This window comes from Erpetoichthys calabaricus, chromosome 5, assembly GCF_900747795.2.
Source record: "Erpetoichthys calabaricus chromosome 5, fErpCal1.3, whole genome shotgun sequence".
In the NCBI taxonomy this organism is placed as follows: Eukaryota; Metazoa; Chordata; class Cladistia; order Polypteriformes; family Polypteridae; genus Erpetoichthys; species Erpetoichthys calabaricus.
The window spans coordinates 166,485,520-166,506,619 of record NC_041398.2 but is presented as its reverse complement, the minus strand read 5'-3'; the positions used below and the strand labels follow the sequence as shown (position 1 = coordinate 166,506,619).

Sequence of the window (21,100 nt, the reverse complement as noted above, 5' to 3'; positions counted from 1 at the left end):
CAAAATGTGGAAAAAGTGATGCGCTGTGAATACTTTCCGGATGCACTGTATCTCCAGAAATGATAAGGCTTGAATAGCATGCAAAACAAATTTACGATTAGGGCACACATGCTATGCAGTCCTACCTCTTCTTCTTTGTTTCTGGTTTTTCCACCACCTGCAGAATTAGGCTTGCCTCCATAGATAGCTGCCAGTTTTTGCAGGGCACCCTGTTTACCATTTAATGTATCATATTTAGGAAGATCTGGCTTAAATTTTTTATACATCACCAACCCCATTCCCTTCAGAGTCTTTATCTTGAAAAAACTTTGATACAACAGAATTTAAACAGATAATAATGTCGATATTTTTTTCTTTACAATTTTGTGTAGCTAACCATGCTATCAAGAGAATTGATTTTTACCGATAAATATGATTTTCACTATTTGATTAAATATTGATTATACTGAATGACTTCTGTCCTTGTTAACTGTTACCTTTTGTTTTTGGCACTCTTAGAAAGCACTTTAAATAAAGCCTCTTGATCAGTGACCCAGTCCCACAGCTACTTTAGCACAAGGATAAGTATGAATAAGAAAACCAGTAATCTAGTGAAGCAGAATCCCATCTTCAAGGGTCCGGTTTATCAGTAATTAGCAAGAACAAGAAATATTAAACTAAACACGTACTTTTGTAATTGACAAATTAATTTAAAAAGTGTTACTACCATCTGTAAGTCAGTCATCTCTTTAAATGTACTGAGTGACTCCAAGTATGTGTCAATAAAGGTATTTCTTCCCATCCATAACTGGCTTTGTGAATATGACTTTGACACTACATACTAGGTTTTCTCTCTCTGGGATGTGCACATTAATGAAGCTTAATCTGATTAATTTGTAGAATCTTGTACAGCATTTGCTTATACTGAAGATTTTTAAGCATTTTTTTAATAATTTTTTTTCTGTGTGTTCTCTCTTATTTCTGTTTACATTAAACTAGCCAACCCGCGGCGTAACATACACCGCATAATCATGTATTGATGGGTGAACACTTCCTGAACGACACAGTTGTCCAAATGGGGTGGGTTTGTGGATGCCACTGTGAGTGAATGAAAAGATGGACCTCTGGAGAGAGCAACATACAATTGTCCGTGACTGAAAGGGGGATCGTCTGTGACGAATGAGGCCACGCTGGTGAAAGTTACTTCGTCGGTAGGGATAAATTTCAGCACTTGTTCATTAAGGTGTAGCGAGTCTTCGTTGTTGACGCTTAATATAGCTTGTGTACTGAGTTGTTCCGGAGTCACAGTTGAGAAACACTTTTTTTAATGTCTTTTTAGCACAGGGAAAAAAATTAACATGTGAAACATCCGTAATGTAATAAGCCACCAAGAAAAGTAACATTGCAATAATGCATGCTACGATCTGATCGCTGTAAACAGAAGTGTAAACAAAATTGAGCCTGGTGCATTCTTTAACTGCCTTGTAGCGCAGTGGTAGTGTTGCTACTTTGCAGTAAGGAGACTGTGGAAGATTTTGGGTTCGCTTCCCGGTTTCTCCCTGTGTGGATAGCGCTTTGAATACTGAAAACACCGGTATATCAATGTAATGCAGTATTCTTATTCTTATGCGTCCAGCGCTCGCTCTCTCTCGTGTGTATGTGTGTGTGTGTGTCGCTCGCTCGCTGCACGTATTCCTGCAGGCATACCAGTAAGTGAATGAAAAGATGGAACTCTGGAGAGAGCAACATACAACTGTCCGTGACTGAAAACTGGTTTTGGCAAATACATGCACATCTTTTTGAAAGTTTGGCCCTGTGCCTTATTAACTCTTTTAGGGTGGATGTCGACTTTTGTCGACAGGAGAGATTGAGGGCGAATGTCGACAAAAGTCGACATCCAGGGATAGAGGGCGACAATCAGCTGTTAAAGGCGACAAAACTCACTGTCACGTCGCAGGCATTCCCTCTGTGCTTGGAGGAATGCTAGACTCGTTGACTCGGCAACTAATCCTTGCGTGTGCGTGAGTTGCGAAATGTAAACAATGGCAAGATGGCATCGACATGTCACAAGGGAGCGAAGCGTGTGCAGAAAAGAAAACACTCGGCAGACAATGTTTTGCGCATTATCGCGGAGTCTGAATCTGATTTTTCAGAATTGGATTTTATTGACAGTGATCAGGAGATCGAACAAGAGAGTGAGAAGCCGGCATCAGCTGATCGGACACCAGCCGATGCTGCGCCAGCTGATCCGCTGCCAGATGAGTGCATTCGCGCAGCCGATGCATCTACGGCAAGGTTCGCATGGAAGGAATACACAGACATTGATCCGTAGGTACCGAACTAGCTACTGGACTTCACGGATTGCTGTTGGACACGACAGATCACTAGCTGCTGGACTACTTCAGGCTGCTCCCTCCTGATGCTGCTTTTCAGCTACTGTCAGACGAGACAAACAGGTAGGCAGAGAAATTTTTTGAATCGCGGGTTGCGCTTGCATCGCATTCTCGTTTTTCAAAGTGGAAACCCACAACAAAAGACGAGATGAAGCACGCTGTGGCATTACAAATAGAGATGGGACAGAACTGGTGATATAACTTCAGGGAGCTTTGGTCCAAACGTGCTTTGTCCCCTGGTGGCTTTGGACAGGTTATGCAGTGTGATGATAGGTACGTGCTCCTGCAAAGTTTTATTCACTTCTGTAATAAACAGAAGCAAATCCCATGGGGTGAGCCAGGCTAGAACATCATGCATAAAGTTCAGCCCCTGCTTGACATTGTGGAACCAACATAGAAACAATTTTATCAGCCTGGCTGTGATTTGTCTGTGCATGAATCTGTGATAAAATAAAAGGGACACCTTTTTTTCTGCAAATATATGCCAGACAAGCCCACAAAGTATGGCATAAAGGATTTTGTACTGGCAGAAGCAAACACTGGTTTCTGCCTGAAAGTAATTACATATACAGGAAAGTATTTCTTTCAAAGAGAGAACTGTCCCTTGACAAGTCAGGTTGTGCTGGAGCTGCTTCAGGGCTATGAACATTTGGGTCATGTTGTGTACATTTGGACAATTTTTATACATGCCCAGAATTGTTCATGGAGCTACAGAGCAGAGGAATCGGAGCTTGTGGCACAGTGAGGGTGAACAGGATACACATGGCTTCACAGTTGAAGCCAGACAGGCTGAAGATGAAAAGAGGTGACAATACGGTTTTTATGCGGGCAGAAAACTTAGTGGCAGTGGCATGGCACGATGGCAAACAGGTGACTTGTCTCTCTACAGTACACACTAACAATATATGTGAGAAAGTGCAGCAACAGACAATTGAAAAGTAGGCACCAAAGCAACACATATTGTAAGCAGTGCAATGTGGAAATGACTGAAATTGGCTGCTTTGAGCGAGATCAGACTTTGCAGGACTTTGCTGTGTAAAATGTATGTGATATGTATGTGAAATCATAGAGTATGCAGGCTCATACAACATGCAAGACAGTAACATTTGTCAAAAGGAAATATTTTTTGTTGATTTCAATTGCAATTTGTCGGCCACTTTTTGCCAGCCGTCTTTTCTGGTTTGGGCTGCTTTTGCAGTATTACCGCTTGTGCATATTAAATCTTGAAAGCCTTCGAGTAACTAATTAACTAACACCCACCCACCCAGCTTGTGAGAAAAAAATGCGCCTGTTCTTTCATCATTTTGTTGCAGCCTATCAAAGACTTGCTGATCATGTTTTCTAGACTCAATATACATTGGCTTTTCACTCAGCGCAGGGGCGCGCATTCATCTCGGATTATTACATCCTGCTAGACTAATCTGCTACACGGCTGCATTTGAAAAACCGACTTATCCCTGATGAGTTTCACCGGCATTAATGATTAGGAATCTGGTTGGAACAAAACCCTGCATCCACAGGGGTTCACCAGGACCGAGTTTGGGAAACACTGCTGAACACAGACGAAACCGACTCAGGTGAGGAGTTGGGGCGGGCAAAGTGGTTGCAGCTATTGATTATTCAGTGTTGTTTGCCTGGGTGTCTGATCTGCTCGACGGGATCATAAATAAAAGGAAAACAATGTGAAGGCAATGTCACAGGTGATCCTGTGGTATAGCGGGTCCACAGCTCCCCTTCAAAAGGCCATTTTTAAATAAATAATCATCACACTCACAGCGTAGCGAGGGGCGTGGAAGTGTGGCTGAAACGGTTTCCGGGCGGAGTCATGCTGCGGGCATTTCTCCCCTGTGCAGTGTGCGAGCGAGTGAGGAGAGAGAGAAAGCCGGTACGTTACAGTGAGCGAGAGCAGGCTCGAAGGCAATGTGTTCCTGTGGTATAGCGGGTCCACAGCTCCCCTTCAAAAGGCCATTTTTAATCAGGTGACTGACGGTAGTGGAGTCAGGCACAGAGAAGGTCAGCTGGTGAGAGAGCGTCTCGACTGTTGCAGGGCCTGCATCGGTGAAGCAGGTGAGACGCTAATGAAAAAGAGGCACAGGGCTTATTGGTTTTTAAAGACTGCTTCCTTCATTGTGTTTTAACCTCAGTTTTAAAGGATTGCGCGGCTCTCTCTCTGGCGCTGTCTGTGTGTGTGCGCGACTCTCTCTCTCGTGCTGCCTTTGTGTATGCCTCTGTCTCTCTCTCTGGCGCTGCCTGTGTGTGTGGGCGGCTCTCTCTCTCGCGCTGCCTGTGTGTGTGTGTGTCTGTCTCTCTCTCTCTCTCGCTGCCTGTGTGTGTGCCTCTGTCTCTCTCTGGCGCTGCCTCTGTGTGAACCAAGGTTCCACTGAGGTTGACTAATGAAAAGTCAACGTGGCTCAGAGCTGCATGTGGACTGTGGCACAGACAAACAGAAATGACGGCATGTTTTCCGAGGCGTCGCGTCTGAGCTGGTGGGCGGGGCTCTGCGAGTTTTCGTCGTATCCAATGGTCTAAGAGTTGGTGGGCGTGGCTCCTTCCTGCGTGCGCCACTGGCGTCTTACTTGTCGGCGGTTTAGTGAATGCACGCCCCTTCCGGAGTGCTTTCTATGGGTGGCTTCTTGTCGGCGGCTTAGTGAATTATATATATAGATTATACAATCTTATGCTCACAAATTTAAATAGATCTAACATCCTATAATATTTATTATTTTGGAAAAATATACAGACACGGTCAAATCTGTTGGTACCCCGCCATGTAAAAAGAACCTGCAACTGTCTCTGACATAACTTGAAACTGACAAAAGTAATTGTCACCCAATCATCATTTATTCCATTTTTAACAAAATCGCCTGAATTACTGACTGCACGAGAAATATGTGATACAATTAAAGAACACACCTAGTTTGAAAAATTACACTAATCCAATTATTTATTGTCTTTGCTAAGGGTACAAACAAATGTGTCCACAGCATTTTAGAATAACTTTGTTAAATAAGCAGTACTTTATCCATTTTCACACTTGCTTTGCTTTAATTGATAACGCATCAAAGCCATGCAGATATACAAGGGACAACTGCTTTCATTTAATCACTTTTTATGAGGCATACACAACTTTTTCAATGAGCTATACGGGTCCCAACAAATTTATACATGGTGGTAAAACAAAAAAAAAATGAAAAAGCAGATGATGGATTTTACCTAAAAATATGGATTCTATTTTTTTTTTTTAAACGTTTTTCAAAGAACAAACAATGGTGTTTTCATTCTGTGATGCTGCAATTTATTCATTTTTTTACCTGATGTTAGCAATGGAATTAGACACCTTTATGCAAAATCATGTCCTTATAAGCAAAAATGTCAATATATTATATTGTTTCATATTTAAACACAAGAAAAGGCAGTGACACATTTAAACTAAATACTTTTAAGACAAAAACCTTGAAGCTCAGAGATTAATTTTTGCCAGTGAAGATGGGCAAATAGTGTACAAAGCATCCAGGGGATTCTGTGAAAACTGTGGGTGAATGTGAAAAATGGTTTCAGCTTAGACTTCTGGCATCTCTGCTTTCTGTTTGATTACTTCAACCTGTGAATTTGATCAAGAATTGCATCCTGTGAACTAGTTTCAGAACCAAGTCATCATGATTGACAACAACTGCAAAACCAAGAATCATTCTATTATTCATTTTTAATGCTAAAGAACTACTGTATATTCCTTTAGAGATTCATGCTTACAAAGTCAATATGCATCAAGACCAGTCCCCTTCATAAGCTACAGAATTCCACCATGTCTCACAAAGGACTAGCAGGCCTTTGACATTGAAAATATTGAAAAATATTGCCAATATCAAGTGAATCATAATGGACTGAGTAGGTTATAGTTCACGAGCAGACACTACAGGGATTAGAATTTTTTTTTAAATTTTATTTGAAGAAATGAACATTCCATATGATCACGTCTAACTTATACAACGAATAAGATATCATTACATACAATCAAGTCGAACTTAACAAAACAGAATTCAATCCCAACACAAAAGGAAAGAGAGAATAGTAAAGAGCAAATCTTTAAAAACCAAAGGAGGGAGAATATCCCCCCCCCCGATATAAATGCTTATTCTTAAAGGTTACTATAGTTTTTATCGATTGCTTACACACCATTACCAAAATTACTAACTAAAAATCTCAAACAATACTGCCATCTACCAAAAAACCAACTAATTTCCAAAAACTATAAACACTACTCCCCGTTCAGACATGATTCAGATTTGTTTCACCTTTTCTACAAAACTCTACACACACATCCCTTCATATATCATGGGCTTCACTGTGTGCTCATTTAGAAAGCATTATCATTAAACATTATCATTATAATTAATATCATTAACTCAAGTCAGCACAGCTGGAACACATTTAGCACACAATTCTCCAGTTGTAAGTAAACACTACAAGTCAAAATTGTTCACACACCAATCATAGCCTTAGGATAGACAGATAAAAAGGCCATGGGTCAGTTCACTTGTTATGGAACACTGGATAAACCACCACTGGAAGAAAAAGGGAGAGGACACAGGAGGGAAGGTGGAAGAGGGTGAATAAGAATAAGAGCAAGGAGACAAATGGTTTCAAATGAGAATCGTGCCACTCTTGTTGATCATGTCTTTGTGCATGGGATATTGATGGCAGAAACTGGTCAAAGAGTAGAACCAAACCTGAGCTGCTTCACAGTAGTTTCTATCATATGACCCTTCATTGGGGAAAATACAATAGGTAGGTCATTTACATACTGCTCTATACTGTAACTCTGGATTACTGTACACTGTTACATACAACACCTATATGTATTATAGCTGTTTGCTCTGCTGGACTGTATGCTGTGTGAAATCCATAGAATTACTGCATCATTTCAAATAGTTACTGAATGTTCCTATTGTAAACTGTATGGTTTTATAGTTAGTACTTGCAGTATTTTGTTTTCCAGAACTTTGTTTTATGAACCTCCTGGACTCTCTTGATTTGAGACAGTTCATTAATCAGCCTACACATAAAGCAGGTCATACATTAGACTTAGTAATTACTAAAGGACTGAAAGTTGATGTGAAGCTGATCATTGATATTGATCTATCAGACCATTTTCTTTTACTATTTAATATTGAAATAATAGAAAACATTCACAAGAAGCATATTGTTAAAAAAATGCTTTTTACTCATCAGCAGCTTCAAAATTTACAAACATTCTAAGTAACCAGTCCGTTTGTAGTGCTAACTACAATAGCGAGGATAATGTAAATAGTAAGGTGGAAAAATTTAATACTAAGGTGAGAGCTGCTGCTGACAGTCGCACCTGAAAAGACAGTTAAAAAATCTTCTAGCATTGTTATAACATGGAAGACCCAAAGAGTGTCTGATTTAAAGAGAACATGCCGGAGAGCTGAGCGTAAATGGAGAAAAACTAAACTAACTATCCAATATGAGATATTGAAGGCTAAAACAACAGAATACAATAACACAGTCCGTCTTGAGAGACGCTGCTATTTCTCTAGAATTATAAATAACAATGCTAGTAATCCCAGAGTCTTATTCTCTATTATTGATCGTCTGCTAAACCCAGGTAACTCAATGGAATGCCTCCAGAATACTTCCAGTGAAACTTGTGAGGCTATTGCTGTATTTTTCAATCAAAAATCACTGTGCATCCTCTTAACCCTAGTACTCTGTTATAAACAAATTAAATTCTTTCACCAAGATAGATTTACCTGATTTATATAAAATAATTTCTCAACTGAGACCCTCCACCTGCATCCTTGACCCAATACCAACAAGTTTTTTCAAAGAAGTACTGGGTGTGCTAATTGATAGTATTTTTGACATAGTAAACTCGTCATTAGATAAGGTGGTCTTTCTGGCAGTGTCTTAAGTTGGTTTAAGTCCTACCTGGCAGGTAGAAAATTCTTTATTAGTTGTGATAATTATACTTCAAAGACACATGATATTTTATATGGTGTTCCACAAGGCTCTATCGTGGGTCCGCTGCTCTTTTCGATCTACATGCTTCCGTTAGGTCAGATTATCTTGGGGCATAACGTGAGCTACCACAGCTATGCTGATGACACACAGCTGTATTTGTCAATAGCACCTGATGACCCCGACTCTGTTGTTTCACTAACAATATGTCTTACTTGTGTTTGAGTGGATGAGTAGTAATTTTCTCAAGTTAAATAAAGAGAAAACTGAAATTTTAGTGATTTGCAATAATGGATATAATGAGGTTATTCGAAATAAATTTGATGCATTAGGATTAAAAGTCATGACGGAGGTAAAGAATTTAGGGGTAATTGTTGACTGTGACCTGAATTTTAAATCACATATTAATCTGATCACTAGGACAGCATTTTTTCACTTAAGAAATATAGCAAAAGTTAGACCTCTTATATCATTGAAAGATGCTGAGAAATTAGTTCACGTTTTTGTTTTCAGTTGACTAGATTACTGTAATGCACTCCTCTCAGGACTCCCCAAAAAAGACATAAATCGATTGCAACTAGTGCAGAATGTAGCTGCTAGAATCTTAACTAGGAAAAGAAAATCCGAGCACATTTGTCCAGTTTTTATGTCACTACACTGGTTAACTGTGTCATTCAAGATTGACTTTAAAATACTGCTTATGGTTTACAAAGCCTTAAATAATCTCGCTCCTTCCTATATATTGGAATGTCTGACATCTTATATTCCAAATTGTAACCTTAGATCCTCAAATGAGTGCTTAGAATTCCAAGAGCTAAACTTAAAAGTGGTGAGGCTGCCTTCTGCTGTTATGCACCTAAAATCTGGAATAGCCTGCCAATAGGAATTCGCCAGGCTGATACGGTGGAGCACTTTAAAAAAAACTGCTAAACACACATTACTTTAAAATGGCTTTCTCATAACTTCATTTTAATTTAATCCTGATGCTCTGCATATTCAATTAATTATCATTACTATTAATGGTGGCTCCAATATCTGTACTAACCCCTACTCTCTCTTCTGTTCTTTTTAAGGTTTTCTGTGGTGGCAACCTGTGCCACCACCACCACCTAATCAAAGCACCATGATGTCCCTACATTGATGGATTAAAGGCCATAAGTCCATGACCGTCGTCATCATCAAGTCCTTCCATGAGAACCCTGAATACAATGAGGATTAATCATTTATGTTAGGCAGAATGCCTAGAGGGGGTTGGGAGGTCTCATGGCCCTGCAGATTTTATTTTTTCTCCAGCTGTCAGGAGTTTTTTAGTTTTTTCTGTCCTCCCTGGCCATCGGGCCTGACTTTTATTCTATGTTAGTGTTCTCTTATCTTAATTCTTACTTTGTCTTTTTTCTCTTTCTTCATCATGTAAAGCACTTTGAGATAAATTATTTGTATGAAAATGTGCTATATAAATAAATGTTGTATTTGAGCAGTTACACTATGTATTACAGTATTGTACAGCTACATTTATGGCTTCCTTTTTTGTGCACTGTAGCAATGTGTTTCAGAGTAGTCATTTACTGTAGAGTATCTCCTCTTTAGTACAGAATATTTGAAACAGAAGCAAGACACTCCCCATGAGCTCATCTTTGTTTATAAGGCAGGCTTTAACCTCACTAAAAGGAAATGGAGGGTAAGGAACATAACCGGCCAATGGGTCATTTTGAATATCTCTGGCCAACAAGTGGGGAATGTGACAATATATGCTGCCATCAGCCAAAAACATGCAACCCTTGGTCCATATGACACCATGCTTCTACTGGCTTTCCTTGATGGTCTCCTAGATCATGTATACCAACTCAACCAGAGGGAGCCAGCACAACCAGAGCAGCCCTGCTACGTTGTAATTTGAGACAATGTCAGTTTCCACCAGGCTGTTCTAGTTCGTGACTAGTTCACCAACAATACCGGATTCAGCAACATCTTTCTGCCTGCATACTCTCCTTTCCTAAACCCTATAGGGGAGTTTTTTCAGCATGGCAGGGGAAGGTCTATATTCGTGTTTACCTCTTCCAGGCCATGGAGGAAGATTGTTTGGATATCACATCTGAGGCTTGCCAGGGATGCATAAGGCATGCAAAAGGTTTTTGTTCCCCACTGCCTGGCCAGGGCTCATATTGGATGTGATGTAGAAGAGATTCTCTGGCCTGACCAAAGAAGAGATGCTGCAGCTGAACAGAATTTTCTTGCTTCTTTCCTATTCTATATGTATTGTATTGTACATTAAATGAGACATTCTTTAGAAAATTCTACATTTGTTGTTTATATAGTGTTCATTAACAGGACCATAAGTAACACTACCCATTGGGCAGTAACAGGTTTTTACAGTAGTGTTTTGAAATAATCTCAGCATGCTGGAATGCAATGTTATAGTGTTTGTGAGGGCTTGTGTGTGATGTCGGAAGACAAAGTTTGGTTTTAATGTAACATATGTTTCTGAGTAGTGAGTATGGCTTTGACCTGAAAATTTGGGGAGTTGAATGTGCAGTTATGAAATTGTGTAGAGTTTTGGGAAATGGGGCTTATTTTCAAGAAATGTGTGTAAGTGATCAAGAAAAACTGTAATTAGATCTTGCTAAATTTTTAAAATGTTAGAAACCGATCTTCTAATCAGGAATTAGATTTTTTTCCCCATTTCAAATATTAAAGAACATTTGTTACTCACTGACTTATAACAGGTGGGCCAGGTCTATATGCTAGTAGTGTGGTATAAGCTATTAAAATCAATTTGTACTTCTCCACTTTAAGCTCACCTTACGATTGTGACAATAAGGTTGTCCGATAGGCATGCAAAGATTTTTGTCCGAACTTACATTAATTTGGTGCACTTCCAAAACATGTGGACCAGTAAAGTTGGAGCTAGATTGCAACATTCACAGGCTGAATCTTGCCCTGGATACATTTAAGACCATTTTAAACGAGATAAATGTGATTGATGAAAAATTCTAAGGTGAATGATTGAATGCTTTGTGCATATGGAGCTAGAGTGTGTTCTATGAATGGCTATCTTGCACACCTTTTCTGATATATTAAGAGAAAGATCCTTTCCCCACTGAACCCTAGAATCTTTGAATAGAAGATTTTAGTATGTTTTCATACAATTTTGAGATGCTGTCTTGAGTCTTCAAGACTGATCAGTATTTCTTCTGAAAATCAAATAGTTGGGAAGAGTGGAAAATTGGATAGGTTCCTTTTAGCAGTTTCTGATTTGAAAGTAGTGGAAAAATTGTGTTGATGGGAAGTCAAATTTGAAGCGTAATTGTTCATAAGATGCAAAGACGTTATCTATATACAATTCTCTTGAGTGTTTTAATCCCGGACCTTTTCATAACATTAATAAATGTATAAATGGTGCGTATGTACAAAAATGTTGTATACGCCCGTTTCCACGTTCAGTTCAAGATGTACAAAACTAAACAATGTAAAAACCATGCACCTTTTCACAGCAGCCTCTGACCGAGTGTATGTAAGTTTCTGCTTGGTTTTGCAAACTGGCAGCACACATCCTCATATCATTGCTACTGTTTCTGTGCGGTCTCCCTTTTTTCAGATTCGCATCAATGATGAGGGATTTATCAAATACAATGAAATTAACTCCATATTGTTTATAAATTAAAATCACCTGATTGTAATAATTCTGTTACAGTTTAATGGTGCATGGAATGGCCAAACTATTCCAACTACCATAGCTGTTTTAGTGTTGTTAGAAGACATCGCAAATGGAATAAATTAGAAGAAAATGCGTATTTAGAGATGATGATGACAGGCTTCCAAGTTAATTTTGATTCTCAAGAGCCATCTTCTTGGAGATGTGTGCTGAACTGGCACTGGCTTTTCTAAGGTAGACTGAGGAATTGTGCTCTACCTGTTCCTTTGCAAGTTATGTCCACTGTCAGGTTTTCAGCTACAGGAGCTTTTCAGCGTGAACTTGCTGACAGATCGGGAATTTCACAAACATCACGGAGTCGCTCCATGCCACATGTATGGCATTGTATTATCCACTTATCATCCAGATATATAAGATTTCCATACACGGTGGTTGAACTGTCAAACATGAAAGCTCAATTTGCATCAACGTCTGGTTATCCAAATGTAATTAGAGCAGTCAGCTGCACACACATTGCTATTACAATGGCGCCAGACAAATAACATCAGCCAGGGATGAATCACCAAAAGAATGAGCTAGCATTACATCATTTATAGCAGGACAGCCTATAAAAACTGCAGCTCTGCACAGTTGCAGGCGCTTTTACCTACTAGTGCAGCAAAAGGCAAGTAGTCCTTTTAAGGATATAGAGTCACCTCAAAGAGCAGAGAATCCATTGTGGTGCTCAGCACCAACGCTACACTATAAAGGCACCTCCAGAGAATGAATTTGCTTGTGTAAACAGAAAGCGCTCTATTAATGTGCTGCTCTATAGTCCACAGAAAGTGTGTCACACTGTGCAAGCATATAGCAGACTGCATAATGTGGCACACAATTGTGGCTTGCCTGTACCTGAAGAGATGCGGTATGAAGAACCTGACCCTGACCCACCAATGTATCAGCCATATTGGATAGCATTACAACTTCATTTGAATGTAATTAGCTGAATGTAAAAACAGGTAATCAGATGCAGCATTTACTTTTTAATCAATTAATTTACTTTGTTGTCAATATCACATAGCACAGCCCTTATATTCCTTAGTTCATTGGCCACATCTCTTACAGCATCCACTATTGCTTTTTGTAACTCTATAACAGCATCCGTCAATACACAGCGCCATATGGTCGCCCAGCGTGTGTGAGTAGCCCTTGCAAGAAAATGTGCTAGGCACAGCAGCACCATCATCATGTCTTCAGCACACAGGTCAGCTTTAGTAACATTGTCTGAAACAGAATAAACTGATGGTTTTCACGTTGACTTTAATATCTGACCACTTCAGTAGGCCTCATATAGGCCTATAAGCCTGCTTGACATGACCGCTTGACATAACACTGCTTTGGAAACCTGCCAAGTCACTATACTTTATATACAGTGATCCCTCGCTATATCGCGCTTCGCCTTTCTCGACTTCACTCTATTGCGGATTTTATATGTAAGCATATTTAAATATATATTGCGGATTTTTTGCTGGTTCGCGGATTTCTGAGGACAATGGGTCTTTTAATTTCTGGTACATGCTTCCTCAGTTGGTTTGCCCAGTTGATTTCATACAAGGGACGCTATTGGCAGATGGCTGAGAAGCTACCCAACTTACTTTTCTTTCTCTCTCTTGCGCTGACTATCTGTGATCCTGACGTAGGGGGTGTGAGCAGGGGGGCTGTTCGCACACCTAGACGATACGGACGCTCGTCTAAAAATGCTGAAAGATTATCTTCACGTTGCTACCTTCTGTGTGCAGCTTTTAAGTATGCTGCACGGTGCTTCGCATACTTAAAAGCTCAAAGGGCACGTATTGATTTTTTTATCTGTCTCTCTCCATCTCTCTCTCTCTGCTCCTGACGGAGGGGGTGTGAGCTGCCGCCTTCAACAGCTTTGTGCCGCGGTGCTTCGCATACTTACAAGCCAAACAGCCCTATTGATTTGTTTGCTCCTTTGAAGAGGAAGATATGTTTGCATTTTTTTAATCGTGAGACAGAACTGTCATCTCTGTCTTGTCATGGAGCACAGTTTAAACTTTTGAAAAAGAGACAAATGTTTGTTTGCAGTGTTTGAATAACGTTCCTGTCTCTCTACAACCTCCTGTGTTTCTGCGCAAATCTGTGACCCAAGCATGACAACATAAAAATAACCATATAAACATATGGTTTCTACTTCGCGGATTTTCTTATTTCGTGGGTGGCTCTGGAACGCAACCCCCGCGATGGAGGAGGGATTACTGTATAAGCAACTAAATGGTAAATTTTCTCCTTGCCTCCACTTCGCATTCACTGAAATCCTTTTTTCCCATGTGCTTTTGCTATAGTCTGCTAAAATGTTGAACAGAAGGGGGTTATTTCTATTGATTTGCATATTAAAATATGTGAAATTCTTGGAGGAGTTGGGGTGGGGCTGCAGGCACATGCATTAAATTTCACGTTGTTTGGGATTTTTTAAAGAGGAAGTGTGTGGAACTTGGCATATGCACATTTTTATGCATTTGGATTTTTTTGTGTGTATGCACAATTCCAGTTTTGTCCATATGCCACGTTTTAGTGTGAATTCTACGCATGGCGTTCTACATGAGGCCCCTGGACATTGACACAAATTAATGAATATACACAAGCTTGGTCTGCAATAGAAATAAAATTCTGCTGTACTTTCTTTATATGTCCTGCTTTCTGCCCCAGTAAATACAAATTATTAATAATAATAAAATTAATACATTTTGTTTATTTGTAGGCGCCTTTCTAAACACTCAAGGACACCGAACAATAGACAAAACACAGATTATAAACAAAAGTAACATACAAAAGTTAAAATCAGACAGGGCAATTGTAATCAAAGAGAAAAAGCAGTCTTAAACAAATGAGTTTTAAGTTTAGATTTGAAAAGTGAAAATGATTCAATATTTCTAAGCTCAGGTGGTAGTAAGTTCCAAAGCTGGGGATCAGAATCTATCTATCTAGAACAACTGAATGCTCTGCTCCTTATAGTGGTAAGATGGACGAAGGGGCCAGTCAAGTGGATGGAGGAAGAGGATCCAAGGGTACGGGAGGGAATGGCAACATGGAGGAGGTCAGCCAGATATGGAGGGGCAAGGTTGTGTATAGCCTTAAAAGTTAGTACGGTAGGAGAATTTTGAATTGAATTTGAAACTGAACTGGAAGCCAATGAAGCTGCTGCAAAACAGGAGTGATATGGTGAATAGAGGGGGTTCTAGTAATGATGCGGGCAGCTGAATTCTGGACCAGTTGAAGCTTATAAAGAGATTTGTGAGAAAGACCAAAGAAAAGGGAATTTCAATAATCCAGACGAGAAGTGACAAGGCTATGAACAAGTATAGCAGTGGTGTGGGGAGTGAGGGAGGGGCAAATACGACTCACATTACGCAAGTGGAAATATGCAGACCGGGAGATGTTATTGATGTGGGACTGAAAGGATAAAGTACTGTCAAGGATGACACCCAGACTCTTAACCTGTGGGGAAGGGGAGACAGAGGAATTATTAATAACAAATGAAAAGTGATCAGTTTTGGATAATGTTGATTTTGTACCAATGAGGAGAACCTCAGTTTTGTCGCTATTTAATTTAAGAAAATATGAAGAAAACCAGGATTTGATTTCTGCTATGCAATCAGTAAGTGAGGAGGGTGGAAAAGAAGCAGTAGGTTTGCTAGTGAGATAGAGCTGGGTGTCATCAGCATAACAGTGGAAGCTAATGTTATATTTACGAAAGATATTGCCAAGGGGGAGGAGGTAAATAATGAAAAGGAGGGGTCCCAGAACAGAGCCCTGGGGCACACCAGAAGTAACAACGGTGGGTTGGGATGTGAAAGTTTTAACCTGAACAAACTGAGTGCGGCCTGAGAGGTACGATCTGAACCAATCTAGTGGAGTGTGGGTAATGCCAATCGAAGATAATCTTTTGAGAAGAGTAGTGTGACAAATAGTGTCAAAGGCTGCACTCAGATCAAGGAGGATGAGAATAGTAATTAAACCAGAATCAGCTGCCATAAGGAGGTCATTAGTCATTTTTATAAGTGCTGTTTCTGTACTGTGGAGGGGATGAAAACCAGACTGCAACTGTTCATACAGATTATTTTGAGATAAATGAGAATGAAGTTGAATAGCCACTATTTTTTCAAGAATTTTGGAAATGAAGGGTAGATTAGAAATAGGACGAAAATTACTGAAATTAGTCGGATTGGCACCAGGTTTTTTCAGTATTGGGGTTATTGTAGCAGTTTTAAAAACAGTACCAGTAGTGAGAGAAGAGTGGATTATAGCAGAGATAAACGGGACCAGAGAGGGGAGGCAGGCTTTGACTAGAACTGTAGGGAGGGGGTCCAGTTGACAGGTGGATGGCTTAGACTTACAGACAAGATCTGATATTTCTGAGAAAGTAGGAAGCTGAAAAGAGGAAAATGAGTGAGTTGGTGGGTGAAATTCAAATGAAGTACTGGAGGAATCCATACAGAGAGACTGATGAATCTTATGGATTTTTTCATTAAAAAAAAGACATAAAGGAAATTCAGTTGAGTAAAGGTAATAAGGTAAAGAAACCGGGGGTTGTGTGATATTGTTAAGTAGTGAAAACAATGACTTGGTGTTTTCTTCATTGGAAGAAATAATGAGAGTATAATAGTTAGATTTAGTTTGGGCAATACAGTCCTTGTAATAAAGTATATGGTTTTTGTACATCTGTTTGTGAACAGAAAGTCCAGTTTTTTATATAACCGTTCAAGTTGCCGGCCTTTGGCTTTCAAAAGCCAAACTTCAGGCGTGAACCAGGGAGCAGAAAAGGAGAAAGAAACAGATCTAGTTTTTAATGGAGCGACAGAGTTAAGAATACCATTAAGTCCAGTGTTATAGTGTGAGACCAGTTCTTCAGGAGTAGATAAATTATCAATGTCCATAAGGGAATCAATACTAGAGGAAAGAGAGTCTAAGTTAATATTCTTAATATTACGGAAATACATGAGACGGGAAAGCTTAGTGTTGGAAAGTGCAAGTTTAACATTGAATGAAATAAGAAAGTGATCAGTTATGGGGAGTTCATCCGCAGTACAATCAAGCGGGGTAACTCCAGAACAGCAAATCAAGTCCAAGATATGTCCTTTGGAATGAGTGGGAACATCAGTATGCTGCTGGAATCCAAAACTCTCAAGGCAGGATGTAAAGTCTCTAATAATAAGGACACTGATATTATCCATATATATTGATATTATCCATATATGTATATATGTATATCAATATACAAACAATTCAATTGATCCTCAGAAATATGGAACCATTGCAGGAAGTACTTCAAGGCATAGAAGTTTTAATCTGTAGAATAAATTCTTTATGAAAAAATTAAACATGAGTTGGATTTATGCACAGAATGCTTACACCGAATGTGAAGGATCACCAGATTCAATGCTCCAAAGAGAATTTCAAGATACTTAATTCACACAGGAATACATAACACACAGTCCAATCAAAAAATGAAAAAATGCAAGTATGACAGTTCTCCAATACTAGAGAGATGGAATGCCCAAGCCAATTTTGGGAAAATTTCTGCTCAGGTCCACAAAACATTAACAGTGCTCTTAGAAAAGAGAAAAATCAATACTTTTGGAAATGTCTGCAATTGCACAATGAGAGCAGCAACAAGCCATGGAATTAAAGAACGGGGTTAATTAACAAGAAGAATCAGCACCTAATTAAGCAACTGGTTGGAGTGAAAGTTTTTGGAATCTGAGGCCCCGACCTACTTGGTCTTCTGTTGGCTCACTCCAAGTTTCATCTCTGTTTGGGTACCATTTAAGAAAAAAAAAGAAAATTCAGAGGAACACTGAAGTAATTCAGGGGAGCAAATCTTAAAAAACAAGTCAATTAAAATGAAAGGAAAAGGAATTAAATTAGCAGCCAAAACTGGTCACCAATTATGAGAAGTGTTACAATGAATACCTGCAGCCACTGCAGCCCTTCAGTACTAGAGTTTGAGACCACTGCTCTACAGTAGCATAAGAAATAAAAATGTAACCAATGCTGAAAACTACCTATTTGAGACTGTAATTTTAAGAATGGTTTTAGTTAATTGTGATTAGCATAAACACATTTTCCTAGCTAAAGCAAAAACAAATCTTTAAGGCAGAAATCTTAAGTGATAAGAGCAGATGCACTATTCACAGACAATAAAAATGTGCTATGTTGGTGGAAGAGAGCTAAATTCATACACAGCTCAGTGAATATGATGAAGTGGTAATCCATATATGGTATTAGTCAGTAGGAAAAGTATGGCTACTTTTAGGAACAAGGAGTACCAAGCAGCCTCAGAAGCCTCATCGGCACAGATGCAACATTGATGATTGCAGTTTCATCTTTCAGAGTCAAAGACCACACTGAAGAACTGAAAGAAAACTGTATTGACTTCAGTAGGTTCTCTTAAGCTAGATTTGTATGTATGATTACACTGCAATATATATTAACAGCGAAAGCTACATTTTAAAGCAAGCAAAATACATCCTTTCTTTTGTACAATTTTCTTTTGTCTTAATATTTCCTCCGCAGTCACTGAAGGGTATATACGCAGGTTCAAAGTATGAGCTGCATTTCTAAAAAGAACACATTCCCAGGTAGCATGTACCCTCTGTTGGACACACTTAGCAAGATACTTAAAATGTAGATGTTTACAAGTAGGTAAGCAATTAAACCAAATAGACTAACTACAGTCAAGATACTGTGAAAATACTACAATTAAAACATTGAGTAAGAAATTAGAGGTAATCCTAAACAGAGTTAACAAAAATAGAGAGTATATATACACAAAAAGGATAGTTACAGAGACTACAGATGGCAGTGACTATATAAGTGAGATATATACCTTTGTATAAGGAATCAGCAAACAGTGTAAGTGTAAACACCAAATTCAATGTCAATTTTACCTAATTGTGTTATTTATACCCAGACTAATTTATCACAACACAACTATGCATAACTCTGTTTTTGCATCAAATGCAAAACTGAGGAAAGAATTCCACAAATTAAATTTTTTGTCACACAGTAATTAGAATAACATAAATGACTGCAGATCAACTTTTTATCATTCTAAATTTCTCAAAAGGTCTAAATGAAAACTACTCATTTGGAAGGTATCTTAAATAATTTTTAAAATTTGTTTTTTGAAAATGAATACATATGCATCAATTTCACCATTCATATTTGTATTAGGCATAAATTTCATTTTAATCTGAAGGCTTCAGATTATGAAGAATAAACATTCAAAGATTTATGAAACAGGTTTGTTTTACATCAAAGTGAAAGAAAAAGTATTGCAGCTTTCAGTTTGTGAAGTAAATGACTTTAAAGTGCTGTATAAATCTATATTATCAAATACTATACATTCTATGGTCTTTTGAAATACAAATGCTTAAATGTATATATTACAACTAACTTTACTTGTCCAATTATCAATTAAACTTGCTCAGGTGATATACAATACATATACCCAATCTATTTGCTCATAGGCTTTGCCCTATAGTAATTTTTGTTTCTGCCAATTGAAAAATCTAAAGATGGATTATGTTTGTAAATGAGCCCCTTGCTCAATCATACTCCAGTACAGAAGCCTATGGCTTTGATCTCCTAAAAATATTTGAGCCACCCTCTGTAGTTCAATGGTCTGGTTCTAGTAGTACCTGAAGTACACATTTTTTTTGCTGTAACATCATTCATCAGATAAATACATTTTGATTTAGTAAAGCTCATACAAATAAAAACAAACAATCATTATAAACATCATCATTAAATACATACATGACAAATCAATTTCACTGCACTGCGTACACAAGACAATAAACTTGACTTGACTGAAAGTGGACAGGCTACCACAGGTCTGAAGCAATCTTATTGGCTTATTTTTAAGATTGTTTTTTAAACTTCTTTCTAAATGGCTTTGTAAAGATACATATTTCTAATGAAAATACACCAATGTGATTGATAAAGTGCCAGTTGTTTTCAGTCATTCTCTTCAGTCATATACAGTAGTTGTCTCCTTATCATATGTTTACATTTTGGAAAATAAGGGATGTAAGTGATAATAAATAGATGAAAAATAAATCTCATTGATAACTTAAGAGTCAACACAACAAAATTGAAAATGTACTGGTCAGTATCACTACCACCGTCAAATACATACTTACTCAGAAATGAACGTCACAATAAGACAGAAGTGTAATACTATTTACATACCTATATTGTATCTTTAACTCAACAATAAAACATGGAAGATTAAACTGTCAGTGAAGAGAAAACCACTGGTACAATTATGAATATCAATATGTTAAACCCATTTACAAATATCAGAATTGCACTATATAATTGTGTATTGCTTTTCTAATAAAGATGTATGATGAATTTTGCTCTCGGTGCATATTGTTGAGGTGTGATTCTCGTATTGATAAATGGGTTTAACATATTAATATTAATAATTGTACTGGGGGGTTTCTCTTGACTGGCATGGTTTAATCTAATCTTAGGTGTTTGATTCATTGTTGAGTTAAAGATAATGTATAGGTTTGTAAACAGCTTTGTTCAGGAGCATTAAACAGTAGAAAAAAGGACCAGTATATGGTCCCGTATAAAATTATAAAATTAAAAACAAAGTACCATATGTATTTTATTTACAAATAAAAAAAAAATTAAACTGGCACTATTCCTCCTAAATAAAATTGCATTATGTATATATTTTCTGTGTATTAACTTTAGTATCCATAAAGCATTTTCTCTTGGAGGTTAGAACACTTTTAGATCCAACATGTATATCTATCAAGCAGCAATGTGCATTCATAATGCACTTTAAGCCATGCTAAATAATGTTTTGGAAAATGTGGAGTACACTAAAAATTTAGTCAGGATTATGTTTATGCCCTGAAAGATCAAATTATTTCTTCTGATATTAAACATTTTATTTAAAATGAGTGCAAAGTTTCATTTAAGCTGTCCTCTTACTTTTTTGCCCTTCTTAAACAACAACGAAATTTTAAAATCAGCAACCTTATTCCAGGAATACCATGATAAAAAAACATCACATTTT

At 38.2% G+C, this 21,100-nt stretch overlaps 1 protein-coding gene across 2 annotated transcripts in view; it reads right to left on the bottom strand.

The window, feature by feature from the left end:
- nek1 (NIMA-related kinase 1) overlaps positions 1–21,100 on the bottom strand; it is a 331,746-nt gene that overhangs the window by 159,975 nt on the left and 150,671 nt on the right. For both annotated transcript variants that reach the window (XM_051927638.1, XM_051927639.1), the window contains exon 19: positions 126–209. In XM_051927638.1, coding sequence (XP_051783598.1) covers positions 126–209 — 84 coding nt within the window. The remainder of the gene's footprint in view (positions 1–125; positions 210–21,100) is intronic.